The sequence below is a fragment of the Zootoca vivipara genome, chromosome 11 (assembly GCF_963506605.1).
Source record: "Zootoca vivipara chromosome 11, rZooViv1.1, whole genome shotgun sequence".
NCBI classification, from domain to species: domain Eukaryota; kingdom Metazoa; phylum Chordata; class Lepidosauria; order Squamata; family Lacertidae; genus Zootoca; species Zootoca vivipara.
The window spans coordinates 42,691,884-42,704,999 of NC_083286.1; the positions used below are offsets into that span (position 1 = coordinate 42,691,884).

The 13,116-nt window shown below is 41.6% G+C and overlaps 1 protein-coding gene across 1 annotated transcript in view; it reads right to left on the bottom strand.

Annotated features, from left to right (window-relative positions):
* Nucleotides 1-3,634: 3,634 nt before the first annotated feature.
* The window catches only part of ITGA1 (integrin subunit alpha 1), a 69,745-nt gene continuing 60,263 nt past the window's right edge, over nt 3,635-13,116 (bottom strand). Inside the window, exons 27-30 of the mRNA XM_035100484.2 lie at nt 12,207-12,311; nt 7,901-7,993; nt 6,852-6,968; nt 3,635-6,002 (exon numbers count right to left, since the gene is read on the bottom strand). Coding sequence (XP_034956375.2) covers nt 5,958-6,002; nt 6,852-6,968; nt 7,901-7,993; nt 12,207-12,311 — 360 coding nt within the window. The 3' untranslated portion in view covers nt 3,635-5,957. The remainder of the gene's footprint in view (nt 6,003-6,851; nt 6,969-7,900; nt 7,994-12,206; nt 12,312-13,116) is intronic.

Below are 13,116 nucleotides of genomic sequence, written 5' to 3' on the forward strand. Positions count from 1 at the left end.
CAGCTTTCTGCTAAGAGAATTTTTTTCCCAAATGGACTTCATTTCTGACATTTATTTTTTAGAAACATTTTTTTATAATGGCTCTGCCCTCTAAAAATCGGGTTCATGCAGCAAGAACTTGATGAAATGCACACCATGAATGGGCAGGATGTTTTTTCTGGAGATGCAGTGATTCAAGATACGCGTCTCATCTGATAAGGCCACCCCCTGCATGCATGCTCACCCTGTGTCAACACAAAATGTTGCAATTCTTTTGAGTAACATTGTTAAACAGTGTGGGAGTAGTCAGTGAGTCATTTAGATACGTGCTAGTAAGGAAACTCTTAGAAATTCATGCAACAGATTATCTTGAACTTGGATGTTTATATGCAACAACAATCATTTGTCCTTTTAATTATGTCAACATTTTCATATTCTGCACCTGTGATCAAAAGGTTTTTAGTGTTGCACTTTCAAATGTCTACGCATTCAAATATCAATAAAGCTGCTTCTGTTGTGGGAAAATCTCTAACACCAACTTTTTGTTCCTGGAAAAACACATTTTCCATGAAAGAGGGCTTTATACATATACATATACATATACCACATATACATATACATATACATATACATATAATGACACACAAATACTTGGAGTGTGCTTTCTTTCTTTTTAATAGAACAATGCCAAGAAGAATGTAGAAAGACCAAAAAAAAAAAAACTGTGCAGAAGTAAGCTCTTCTTTTCTACTGTTCTCTATCTTTTAAAATGTGTATCTCAAATAATAAAAAACATAAAACATTGTCCAGTAGCACCTTAAGGACCAACTAAGTTTGCTCTGGGTATAAGCTTTCTCAAATAAGTTGCACAATACCAATGCCATAATGCTCATTAGTACCTGTTGCTCTTTCTTCAACTCTAGCATCAGGCCCTATCTGCACTCAACATGTAAAGCATCATCATATCACTTTAAACCTCCACAGTATCATCAGCACTGACTGGAAGCAGCTCTCCGGGGGTTCAGACGGGTGTATAGATGCCAGGGACTGGACCCGGGATGTTTTGCATGCAAACCAGGTTCTCTATCACTGAGCCATGTCCCTTCTAGCATTATGGTTAAGAAGCAGAGTTGAAGATTAATAATAATAATAATAATAATAATAATAATAATATAATTTATTATTTATACCCCGCCCATCTGGCCAGGTTCCCCCAGCCACTCTGGGCGGTTCCAACAAAACATTAAAATACAGAAATCCATCAAATGTTAAAAGCTTCCCTAAACAGGGCTGCCTTAAGATGCCTTCTAAAGGTCTGGTAATTGTTGTTCTCTTTGACCTCTGGTGGGAGGGCATTCCACAGGGTGGGTGCCACTACCGAGAAGGCCCTCTGCCTGGTTCCCTGTAACTTAGCTTCTCGTAGCAAGGAAACCGCCAGAAGGCCCTCGGCACTGGACCTCAGTGTCCGGGCAGAACGATGGGGGAGGAAACGCTCCTTCAGGTATACTGGACCAAGGCTGTTTAGGGCTTTAAAGGTCAGCACCAACACTTTGAATTTTGCTCGGAAGTGTACTGGGAGCCAATGTAGGTCTTTCAGGACCGGTGTTATGTGATCTTGGCGGCTGCTCCCAGTCACCAGTCTAGCTGCCGCATTCTGGGTTGGTTGTAGTTTCCAGGTCACCTTCAAAGGTAGCCCCACGTAGAGCACATTGCAGTAGTCCAAGCGGGAGATAACTAGAGCATGCACCACTCTGGCGAGACGGTCCGCGGGCAGGTAGGGTCTCAGCCTGCGTACCAGATGGAGCTGATAAACAGCTGCCCTGGACACAGAATTGACCTGCGCCTCCATGGACAGCTGTGAGTCCAAAATGACTCCAAGGCTGCGCACCTGGTCCTTCAGGGGCACAGTTACCCCATTCAGGACCAGGGAGTCCTCCACACCTGCCTGCCTCCCGTCCCCCACAAACAGTACTTCTGTCTTGTCAGGATTCAATCTCAATCTGTTAGCCACCATCCATCCTCCAGCCGCCTCCAAGCACTCACACAGGACCTTCACCGCCTTCACTGGTTCTGATTTGAAAGAGAGGTAGAGCTGGGTATCATCCGCATACTGATGGACACCAAGCCCAAACCCCCTGATGATCTCTCCCAGCGGCTGCATGTAGATGTTAAAAAGCATGGGGGAGAGGACAGAACCCTGAGGCACCCCACAAGTGAGAGCCCAGGGGTCTGAACACTCATCCCCCACCACCACTCTCTGAAGGAGGAAGGAGGAAGGAGCAGAACCACTGTATGACAGTGCCTCCACGTTAAGAACGTAAGAGCTCCGCTGGATCAGGGCCAAGGCCCATCTAGTCGAACGTCCTGTTCTCACAGTGGCCAGGGCTTGAGTGCAACAGCAATATCCTCTCCTGTGGTTCAGATCTCTCACCTCTGGCTTGCCTAAGGCCATCTTGTGATTACTTTCTCTGCCCCATCAACAATACCTACACCTGACAGGGTTGTTGCATGAAAAAATTAACGTGAAGCAATCCAAACAGTAAGATTAAGTCACGACTCCGTCCCACTGATTTCATTGGGTCACAGGTACAACTGATTTGGATTGCAATGCTATATACTTCATCCCTAGAAATGTAATCCCAATTGAATTCAGTGGGACTTGCTTCAGAATAGACACTGAATGATAGTGCTGTGAGGTTGGATCCAGTTCATTACGATACTAGAAATTCCACATAAGGAGGGTGAAATAGAATGAGGCCAAGATTTCCTATCTCATCTCTCCAGGTGCACAGCTGACTGATCTTGAGGAATTGCTCAAGAACTGGCAACCTACAGAGTCATAATTATTCAGAAGTCTCAAGTTGTGGGTCTGTCTGTGGTTTCTGCTAAGTTATATTCATTAAACAAAGGGCTTCTTCAGACAGGATTGTGAAATCATATTAGGAACAAGCATACACAAACAAACAGTATGCATTCAGGAATGAACTCATGGTTTGTTTCAGACTTATGAATGCTATGGATACTATAAAGCGTGAATCAGACTCCTTACATCAATTTGATATAATCACTTAAAACAATAAAAGGAAATTTATTTAACTCTATGTATACTCAAATATATTTAAAGCTAATGGTTTGATACTACTGGAATAAACCTTGAGCTAGCACATTGTTTTTGCACTTCTTCCTGTCTCCTTGTGTTCTCTATTTCAATTACTGGTACTGTAGTTAACTCTCACTTCAGTGCAAACCATAGCTTGCTGCTGCACCCAGATCGGTAAACCATGGTTTGTGCTTTCCTTCTGAACTAGGATTGTAAGCCAGTTTGAAGTTGGCTCTACAATCCTAGATTGAAGGATTAGTGCAAACTGTTATTTCCCAGATCAGATGTAATGACAGGCTTTATTTATTTATTTATTTATTTATTTATTTATTTATTTATTGCCAAACAGTAAGTAACTAATTGAAAACACACGATGGGAAGAAGTGCACAGGGACAAGATTGGTTCCTGTGGTTTGCTGTCATGTGTGAACTAGCTCATATGTCCGTGTTCATTCTTGGGAATAGGAATAACCTACCAACCAATAATAGTGAAAATTTCAGATAGGGTAGCATAAAAGAGATAAAACTTTTGAAATTAAACAATATGTACCAAGCTTACATTTAAAATATCCACATTTATATACATACCAAGCTACTCAAATTGTGAATGTATAGCAAAACATTTTCATAGTGCCAAAGAAAGGTGATATACTGTATTTGGGGAAAGATAATTAGACTTGCATTAAACAATATTAGATAACAATATGCAGCCAACTTTCTCCAGTAGAGCTCCACTGTCTTAAATTAGACTAAATGGACCACTGAGTGCAATCTTCAGGCCATGATCCTAAGCAAGTTTACTTTTAAATTGAGTTCCATTAAAATGAATGGAATTCCCTTTTTTAAGTGGCTAATTGCAACAAGTTGTTGTTGTTTAGTTGTATCTAAATCACCTTCTTGTACTTTCAGCCACCTGTGGCTAAATTTAGTGGGATTTGGGCCACTGTGTTTTGTGCTCTATTAGGATTTTAAACCATTCTATCTATTTCAGTGTATTTCTATAGATACAGTGTACATAATAGTGTTTCAGACAGACACTTAACATAGCTACTGTTTAAATAATTCCTGGACACTCAAGTAGCAAAAAAGGAAAACCAAGGGAGGTCACCTTGCTTCATTGTAGCGCTAGACTGTTGTTTCTTTTTAATTGCTTGATATTGTGATGCAATTTGCTTGTAGGTAATCAGTGTATAATCCTAAATCTGAGTTTCCATTCCTTTTAATTTATGTGCAAATAACAGGATTATCGACGAGTTTTTCTGACAATATCTTAAATGGCAAACAACAGAATATCCAGTGTGAAATGTATGCCGTACCGAACAAATATGTGTGATTATGATCAATTCATGCTGTGAATTCCTCACACGTCACAATTATGGCCACTTGCAATCCTCATGTAGTTATATGCTAATACAGCTGTTCTGTAACCTTGTAGCAATAGGGCAACATAGAGATAAATTTTGGATTTGGACACAATGCCCTCCAATGGTCATAATGATATTTGGTCATTCCACGAAATACTTGCTCACATTTCCAAAATTCCAATGTGCCAGTTAAAAATTGGAAACAATTATTTAAGCAAATATTCCATTCCAAGCCACATGTATGAGAGGCTCTGACCAGCACATCTTTTTTTAAGCACCAGCATTGTCTACATCCTACCCACCCTCAATATAATTGCCAGATTAATGGAGGAAATATATTACAACCACATGGTTAAATGCCCACCAGCATCATAGAGCTCACAAACCACCCATATACCATATTTTCCCATCTCTTAAATGTTTGAAAAAGGTGTGTGCAGATTTGATTATCCATTCAAAAATCTTAGTGAAACCACAGAAACGAAGTTTGTCAAGGCACACAAACCTCCTTTTGTACAATAGCACCAGCACTGCACTTGTATATATATTTTTTGATGGTCATACAATAAATTGATCAAAATTGATCAAAACACATTTGTGTGTCTCGTTAAAAATAGAGCAGGGAAATCTTTCCTTTTCAAAACGATGCATTCTGAGGGCTGTTCTTTGAAGCAAATGTTTGCCACTCAAACCAACAGCTATGTTCAGGATTTGAAAGTCAGGCTTGCAGTGAAGGACCAAGCTTTGAATTATTTTACTTATGGGAAATGATTCTGCACCTTCGCCCCTCTTTTGGAACAACAAAACAGCAACTTTACAAAACGTTTGCTGTACGTATCAGAGACTGATCCCAAATCCAATACCCTCTCTCAGCCTGGGGGGTGGATGGCTGTGCTGTCTGGGGCTAACACAGCTGTATGTATTCCAAAACATCAGGAGGGTGGCAGATGGGTGGGAAACCTGTCTTATTAGGAAGTGCATCCCATTTAGTTCAGTAGAACACACTGCCCTATAAATATGAAAGCCTTAGAGGAGTGCTGCTCTTTTTTTGGGGGGGGGGTAATGACTGGGATCTGCAGAGCTGCAGAGCTAAGCTAAGTTACCTTCAGCCAGTTGGTCCCAACCCACAACTCCACTGTTGTTTCCTTTCCTCTGTAGACCAGTCTCCATTCTGGCCATATCACAAATTGCTTTTAAAGCTCTCCTCGGTTTCAAAAGGAGTCTGCATGCCCCATGGCATGTAGGGTTGCTTGAGATGCAGAAGCCCAAAGTCTCCTTAGACACACAACATGTGCTGTGTGCCCTTTTCTATCATTGATTTGTTGGCTTCGTGCGTTTGTGTGTTTTTTTTGTGTGTGTGTGTTTAGTGTTAGGCACTTTCTGTTAGTGTTCAAGAAAACTTTTGTGACCATCTAGATTGCGCCAAGTCAGTGTTTTACAGTCACAGTTCTGAAGAAGACCTGAGGACAAGTCCTTGTAGAATTCCTAGTTTTCTTCTGGAGGGTTTCCCCTTCTCATTTCTCCATTTTCTTCCTTAATGGCCTGTTGAAAAACCCAGCCTGAAAGGAAAGGGGTAACAACATTTTAATCCAGGTTTGAAAATTTACAGGCATGTGCAAAGATGGGGGGGGGAATTCATTTCCGTTTGTATTTAAGGCCAATCTACCTAACATGCACTTCTCTGTCAAGAGGGGTTTTGCCATCAAAAATCGGTTTTGAGTAAGTGATTAGTTGTTATAAAACATCAGAAATAGGACACTCAGTCACGCAAAGAACGGAAACACTTGAATTAAGACGATCATTGTGCAACTCCTAAGACAGTGATACTTGATTCAAATTGTGCATACTTATTAAATCTGCTTTGTGTTATTAATCCGTTTCTTTCTTTCCTTGGCTTTGGCAAGGGCGCCCACTTGTGGTCAAATGCTTAATGTCACCCAGATACTTACTGCAATGGATGTCATCAGATACAACTTCATGTACTATGGGTGAAATTCAATGCTAGAAATCAATGGATCTGTTCTGAGTATGTGTAACATTTAGTCAGAATTCTGTAGCTGTAGCTTTAGTCAGCATTCTGTTCCAGGGGCCCTCCTCACCCTTGAAGGTCCCCCCTCCCTTAAAATATGTTTTTTAATTCTGCAAAACTTCAGGTTCGTTGAAATCAGCCACCACTTCCCCATGCATGGACGGTGCCATTTTGGCAGTATAAGAACCGGCATTTGGGGAACTGGGATCATTATTCCTTTGTATGATATTCCTGCTGCAACAATAGAGGCACAAGGCTGCCTTTATCAATAGGGAGCAATCAGATTCTGCTGTACTACTGATCACCCTGTTATGAATTTCACTGATTTTTCACTGAGGGGTGGAATAATTCTGAAACACTAAGCTCAAATATGGCATACCTTCCACAATGCAAATATAAGCAGCGTAAGAATCAAAAGTCCAGCAAAAACACTCAGCAGAATAACCCATAGTGGCACATGACCAGGAAGAAGCTCTTTGGAAATTTTAATAATGGTCTGAAAATTGAAAACACACAGACAAAAATAAATCAGTATTTCAGTAATGATGGAACAAGGGTCTAGGTCTAATCTAATCTGTATTTAATTGTGTCTTAACACACACAACCTTTTAGTTGTATTTAATTTTGAAGATTTCATGCAAATACACAAAAGCAAGTGAAGGGGAAAAAGAGGCTTTTCATAGCCTATTATGTGGTGATAATATCCAGGGGAAAGCTGTGTGAGAGTTTTGCTTCTTCTACTAGTTACCTGTGCAAATTAGTGCTGTCCCAAAATGTGTTTTGAAATAAAAACGGCTGCAATTGATCTCAAGGTTTTGTGTACACAAGTAGTACTGAAGTCGATGAGATGTAATTACCAATCACTTTAGGCTGAACAAGGCATACTAGCAGCACAATCCTATACATGCTAACTCAGAAGTGAATCCAAATGTGTTTAATGAGACTTCCTTCCAATAAACATTGTAAAGAACTGCATCCCAAGAGATCTGAGCAGCTGTTGTGTGATGCAACCACAGGCATGTTTACTCAGAAGTAAGTGTTTACTTGGGAGAAAGCCCCATTGGACTTACTTCTGGATAAATATGCAGAGAATTGTGCTGCAAAGCTGCTAATGTTAAAAATAAGCACCCTCATTATGCACTAATTTAATTAAGAGTGCAATGGCATAGAAGAAATTAGGTGGCTACTTTTCCACATCGTGTGAAAATCAATGAGCAGAATGTTTTTCCTGCCTTTCCATTTGATTGTATTTGGGAATCTGGATAAATATTTCTGGACAAATGAGCAGCCAGTCTGCATGTTTACTTAGAAGTAAATTCAGTGAGCCTCACAGCATAATTCATAATCTTAGGATGACAGCCTTTTTTCCTGCCTTAACTGGTTTGTGGATTGAGCTTCCAGTATTTGCAAGAGTCTGGTGGGACTTACCTCTATTCTTTCATTTTCCTTTTTCAGTATTAGTAATGAGTCTCCGCTCCTAAGTAATGCTCTTACGCTGACCTCTGCACTATGAAGATTTGCCTAGAATAAAGCAGAATAAAAGCAGTTTGACGAAGCATCAAATTTCCAGAGATGAATCAGAACAGAGTATGATTTCTGCTTCCAAGAGGAAATTGTTTAAAACTGTGTAGAACAGCAGATGGAAAACCTGCTTGAGAGGTGATCTGAGAACTACAGTTCTTATCCCACCCACTGTCTGTTCTCTGGCACTTTGGCACATAACTTTGCCATGTGCTGAGCATGTACCAATGCAACCCTCCGTCTGATAAACATTGCCCCCCCCTTGACGTATGACATCCATTGCCACTGTCAGCTGTCTCAGTGAGATTGCATTGGCACTTGCTTCTTGTCTTGTTGAACAAGACAAGTTCTTCCTTACTGGTAAAATATGGGAAATAAAGGAGCAAGTCAGTTGTGTGCCTTTTCGTAACGCTTGCCCCCAGCTGCCCCCCACTCCACTGCCACCAGAACTACACCAGTGTATTTATTTTATTCAATCTTAGGCATCAAGAAAGAGGGTGGGGTGGAAAATTTTCACTGGGGCTGTACTGATGTTTAACCACAGCTGTGATGCCAATGAACATCCCTGTCTGCTCCAAATTTCTCCCATAAAGCTAACTGCAGCATGAGGGATATATAATGGTGTGTGTCATTGTGTGTGTGTGTGTGTGTGTGTGTGTGTGTGTGTGTGTGTGTTTAAGAAGCAAACAAAACATTTTCTGCTACTTTGTCCTGCTTTATAAAAGGCCGATCGCCTGTCATCATAGCTGCCAAGTTTTCCCTTTTCTCGCGAGGAAGCCTATTCAGCATAAGGGAAAATCCCTTTTAAAAAAGGGATAATTTGGCAGCTATGCCTGTCATTAACCACTTCTTCATTTGTTAAAAGCTAACAGTATCTATGATGTATGGAAGTGAGAGCTGGACCATAAAGAAGGCTGATGGCCGAAGAATTGATGCTTTTGAATTATGGTGCTGGAGGAGACTCTTGAGAGTCCCATGGACTGCAAGAAGATCAAACCTATCCATTCTGAAGGAAATCAGCCCTGAGTGCTCCCTGGAAGGACAGATCCTGAAGCTGAGGCTCCAATACTTTGGCCACCTCATGAGAAGAGAAGAATCCTTGGAAAAGACCCTGATGTTGGGAAAGATTGAGGGCACTAGGAGAAGGGGACGACAGAGGACAAGATGGTTGGACAGTGTTCTCGAAGCTACGAACATGAGTTTGACCAAACTGCGGGAGGCAGTGCAAGACAGGAGTGCGTGGCGTGCTATGGTCCATGGGGTCACGAAGAGTCGGACACGACTAAACGACTAAACAACAACAACAACAACAACAACAACAACAACAACAACAACAACAGTATCTATGGGACATGGGATGCAGGTGGCCCTGTGGGTTAAACCACAGAGCCTAGGGTTTGCTGATCAGATGGTTGGCGGTTCGAATCCCTGCGACGGGGTGAGCTCCTTTTGCTCGGTCCAAGTTCCTGCCAACCTAGCAGTTCGAAAGCACCATAAAGTGCAAGTAGATAAATAGGTACCGCTCCAAGCGGGAAGGTAAACAGTGTTTCTGTGTGCTGCTCTGGTTCACCAGAAGCGGCTTTGTCATGATGGCCACATGACCTGGAAACTGTACACCGGCTCCCCCGGCCAATAACGCAAGATGAGCGCCGCAACCCCAGAGTCGGTCACGACTGGACCTAATGGTCAGGGGTCCCTTTACCTTTAACTGTATCTATTTATCATTATTATTTATTGAATTTATATACTGCCCTATACCCAGAGGTCTCAGGGCAGTTCACAGAAAAGATCAATATAAAAACCACAATATATATAATCAAAATAAAAACAACCACCTGATAACACCCACCCTTTAAAAAGCCACATTTTAAAAGGGTATAGGATGTCAATCAGATCAACCAAAGGCCTGGTTAATGTTTTTGCCTGGCGCCTAAAGGTGTATAATAGGGTGATGACTTTTTCATTTCCCCCCTCAAAAATTAGTTCCTGTAGCACAAATGGATGAACTTTTGCCTATTAAAGACTAAAATGAGGTATATTCCATTGAAATATTAAAAAAGGTTATGCACAAACCGTTTTTAATTTTTTTTGTATGCCGTTTTACCATTTCATAAAATTGTATTAACAATTCTATATATTGTTGTTGTTGTTTAGTCATTTAGTCGTGTCCGACTCTTCGTGACCCCATGGACCATAGCACGCCAGGCACTATATATATATGTGTGTGTGTGTGTGTGTGTGTGTGTGTGTGTGTGTGTGTGTGTGTATATATATATATATATATATATATATATATATATATATATATATATCGTATCAAATATATATATATCGTATCAAATATATATATCTATATATATTTTGTATCAAATTTGGACACAACACCACATTCCACAATGGGGAGTGTTCTTAGCAACATAGGGTATACAAATGTCACATCTGTGCAAGGTAAAAGCCCCTTTTTGGGACCTCAAAACTCAGCCAGCAGACCCTGCCGGGCATGCTGGGAAAAGAACCTACAGGAGAGGTAGCAAAACAGCGTCCTCTAGCGGCTATACTGTTACTGCAGCTAAAAAAAGCTTCATTGTGTGTTTGATGACCCTATATATAATGTTGTATATATGTGACCCTAAAGCTTGGGTTCAATTTTATATCTGCTTACAGTGACTTCAAAAATGGTCAAAAAACTGATAAATAAAAATTTTAAAATCATTTTGTGCGTGAGGTCTTTTTAAAAATCAAATCTCTTTGAAAGTAAGATTTTATCTAATCTTCAATGAAAGCTCATCAAATTATGATACAGGGAAATGAGGTTGTAAAAAAGTCATCACCCTAGTGTATAGTGAAGGCGCCAGGCGAACTTCCCTGGGGAGAGCATTCCACAGATGGGGAGCCACTGCAGAGAAGGCCCGTTCTCGTGTTACCACCCTCTGGACCTCTCAAGGAGGAGGCACACGAAGGATGATCTCAGGGTAGGTTCAGATGTAGTATCCAGGTAGTATCTACCCATTCAGTAACATACAATTACAGTTTCACCCTGGTTTGGCATCTACTTCCCTGCTCCTGAGTGAAAGCAGGGGGTCAGCTCAGCAGAGCGCTCCTTCACGAGTGGCTTCTCTACAGGGGAGCTGCTTGCAAAGGAGCAACCTGCAGGATCGGTGCCTCCAGGCAACAGCTGAGGCATCGATCTTGCAGGGTGCCGCTTCAGTGATGGGGCGTCAGGCAGCTGGTGATCAGATAGGCCTCAGCCCTTTCATGGAGTTCCTTAGACCGCTCTGGGTTGCCCAACCTGTCCTGCAGTGCTCAATGGCTATCCTGACCCAACGCAGCTGACCACATTTAGGTCTGATGAGGCCCTAAGCTACTGAAGGTAATGGGGCCCTTTATATGTCCAGCTGTCCTTTGACAACAACAACTTTTCACTGTTTTTTATGTGTGTTGAATATATGCTATATGGTAATTTATGGACCTAATAGGTATCTAAAACCATTTGCACGTGGAATATAGGCACCCTGTTTATAGAAATGAGCAAACCAGTATTATTTTAGGGAGCAGGATAGCAGGCGGGGCCCATTACAGTGGTGCCTCGCTAGATGAAATTAATTCGTTCCACGGGTCTTTTCTTATAGCGAAAAATTCGTCTAGCGAATCCCATAGGAATGCATTGAAATTTTTTTTATTTTTTTTGCCCATAGGAACGCATTAATTGAATTTCAATGCATTCCTATGGGAAACCGCAATTCGCTAGACGAATTTTTCGTAAAACACATTCGTCTAGCGAGGCAAGCTCCGCTCGGAAAATCCTTTCATTAAGCGGAAATTTCGTTAAGCAGGGCATTCGTTAAGCGAGGCACCACTGTACTTACATCATAGGAGCCTACACAACACAACACAATACAACACAACACTGTTGCTGTATGTAGGTTTTATTTTATTCGGTTTTTTATCTAATATTTTCGAAATGTAATCCATTTTTTTCCCTTTAATTGTTTTGGGGGCCCCCAAGACAGTGGGGCCCTAAGCTATAGGATGTTTATCCAGCACTGCAGCTGACACCCAAATTAGGTAGAGCTGATGTGGTTGTGGCCTTGGCCAAATCCAGTGCGCAACCCTTATAGATACATTGGGCAATTATACCTACATATAGAACTGTGACAGTGGCATATTGTTTTGGACTCACAACTGTGACAAAGTTGGGGGGGGGTTCGCTTACCTTTTTAAAGGTACGTTTCCAGATCCGGAATGAAATGTTCACATGAGTTATATTCGACGGGGCCACCGTACAGTTAATAGATTCACAGCGATAAAAATCGCAGTTCTGTTTGAAAGATCATAGACAGACGTTATTAATTAAACCTCTGCCAAACTTGACTGCCCCAAATAGCCTGACTTCAGATATCCTGACAGCCATTTTCTTCACCCCACTGAAAATAAAAGTCATTCAACATCTATTATTATATATTATTTCTGTTGAAATGTACAGAGTGGCCGTCATATAGGGTATGTGGTGAAAAAGGGTCCCACAGACTCTGAGAAAGAGAGCAACTTAAACCTGTACGCATATTTCTGACTTGTAAAATAATGGGGGGAAAGAATCAGTGCATATTTCTGTTCACGGCAATGGAAAGATGGAGGAAACTCAGGTCCAAAAGGCTATGAGAGCCTGGGGAACCGGGTTCGCGTATCCACTCCTACACACGCAGCTGCTGGGTGACCTTGGGCTAGTCACACTTCTCTGAAGTCTCTCAGCCGCACCCACCTCACAGAGTGTTTGTTGTGGGGGAGGAAGGGAAAGGAGAATGTTAGCCGCTTTGAGACTCCTTCGGGTAGTGATAAAGCGGGATATCAAATCCAAACTCTTCTTCTCTTCTTCTTCTCTTCGATAAAGGCCCTCAAAGCTCAAAATTATACTCCTAAGAGTGTATGTTCACCATATCTAAATAAGGTAAAAACGTCTGACAATGGGGCTATTGTAATTGCATGTGCTGGTTATCAGAAGCGGTTTATTGGGTGGAGCAGAGCCACAGTGCTAGTTTCCAGGCAGGTGAGTTGCTTTTGCTTCTTGGAAGCGGCGAGGAAACGGTGAGGTCAGCATGGTGCAAATGCACCAGCAGAAGTGTTGG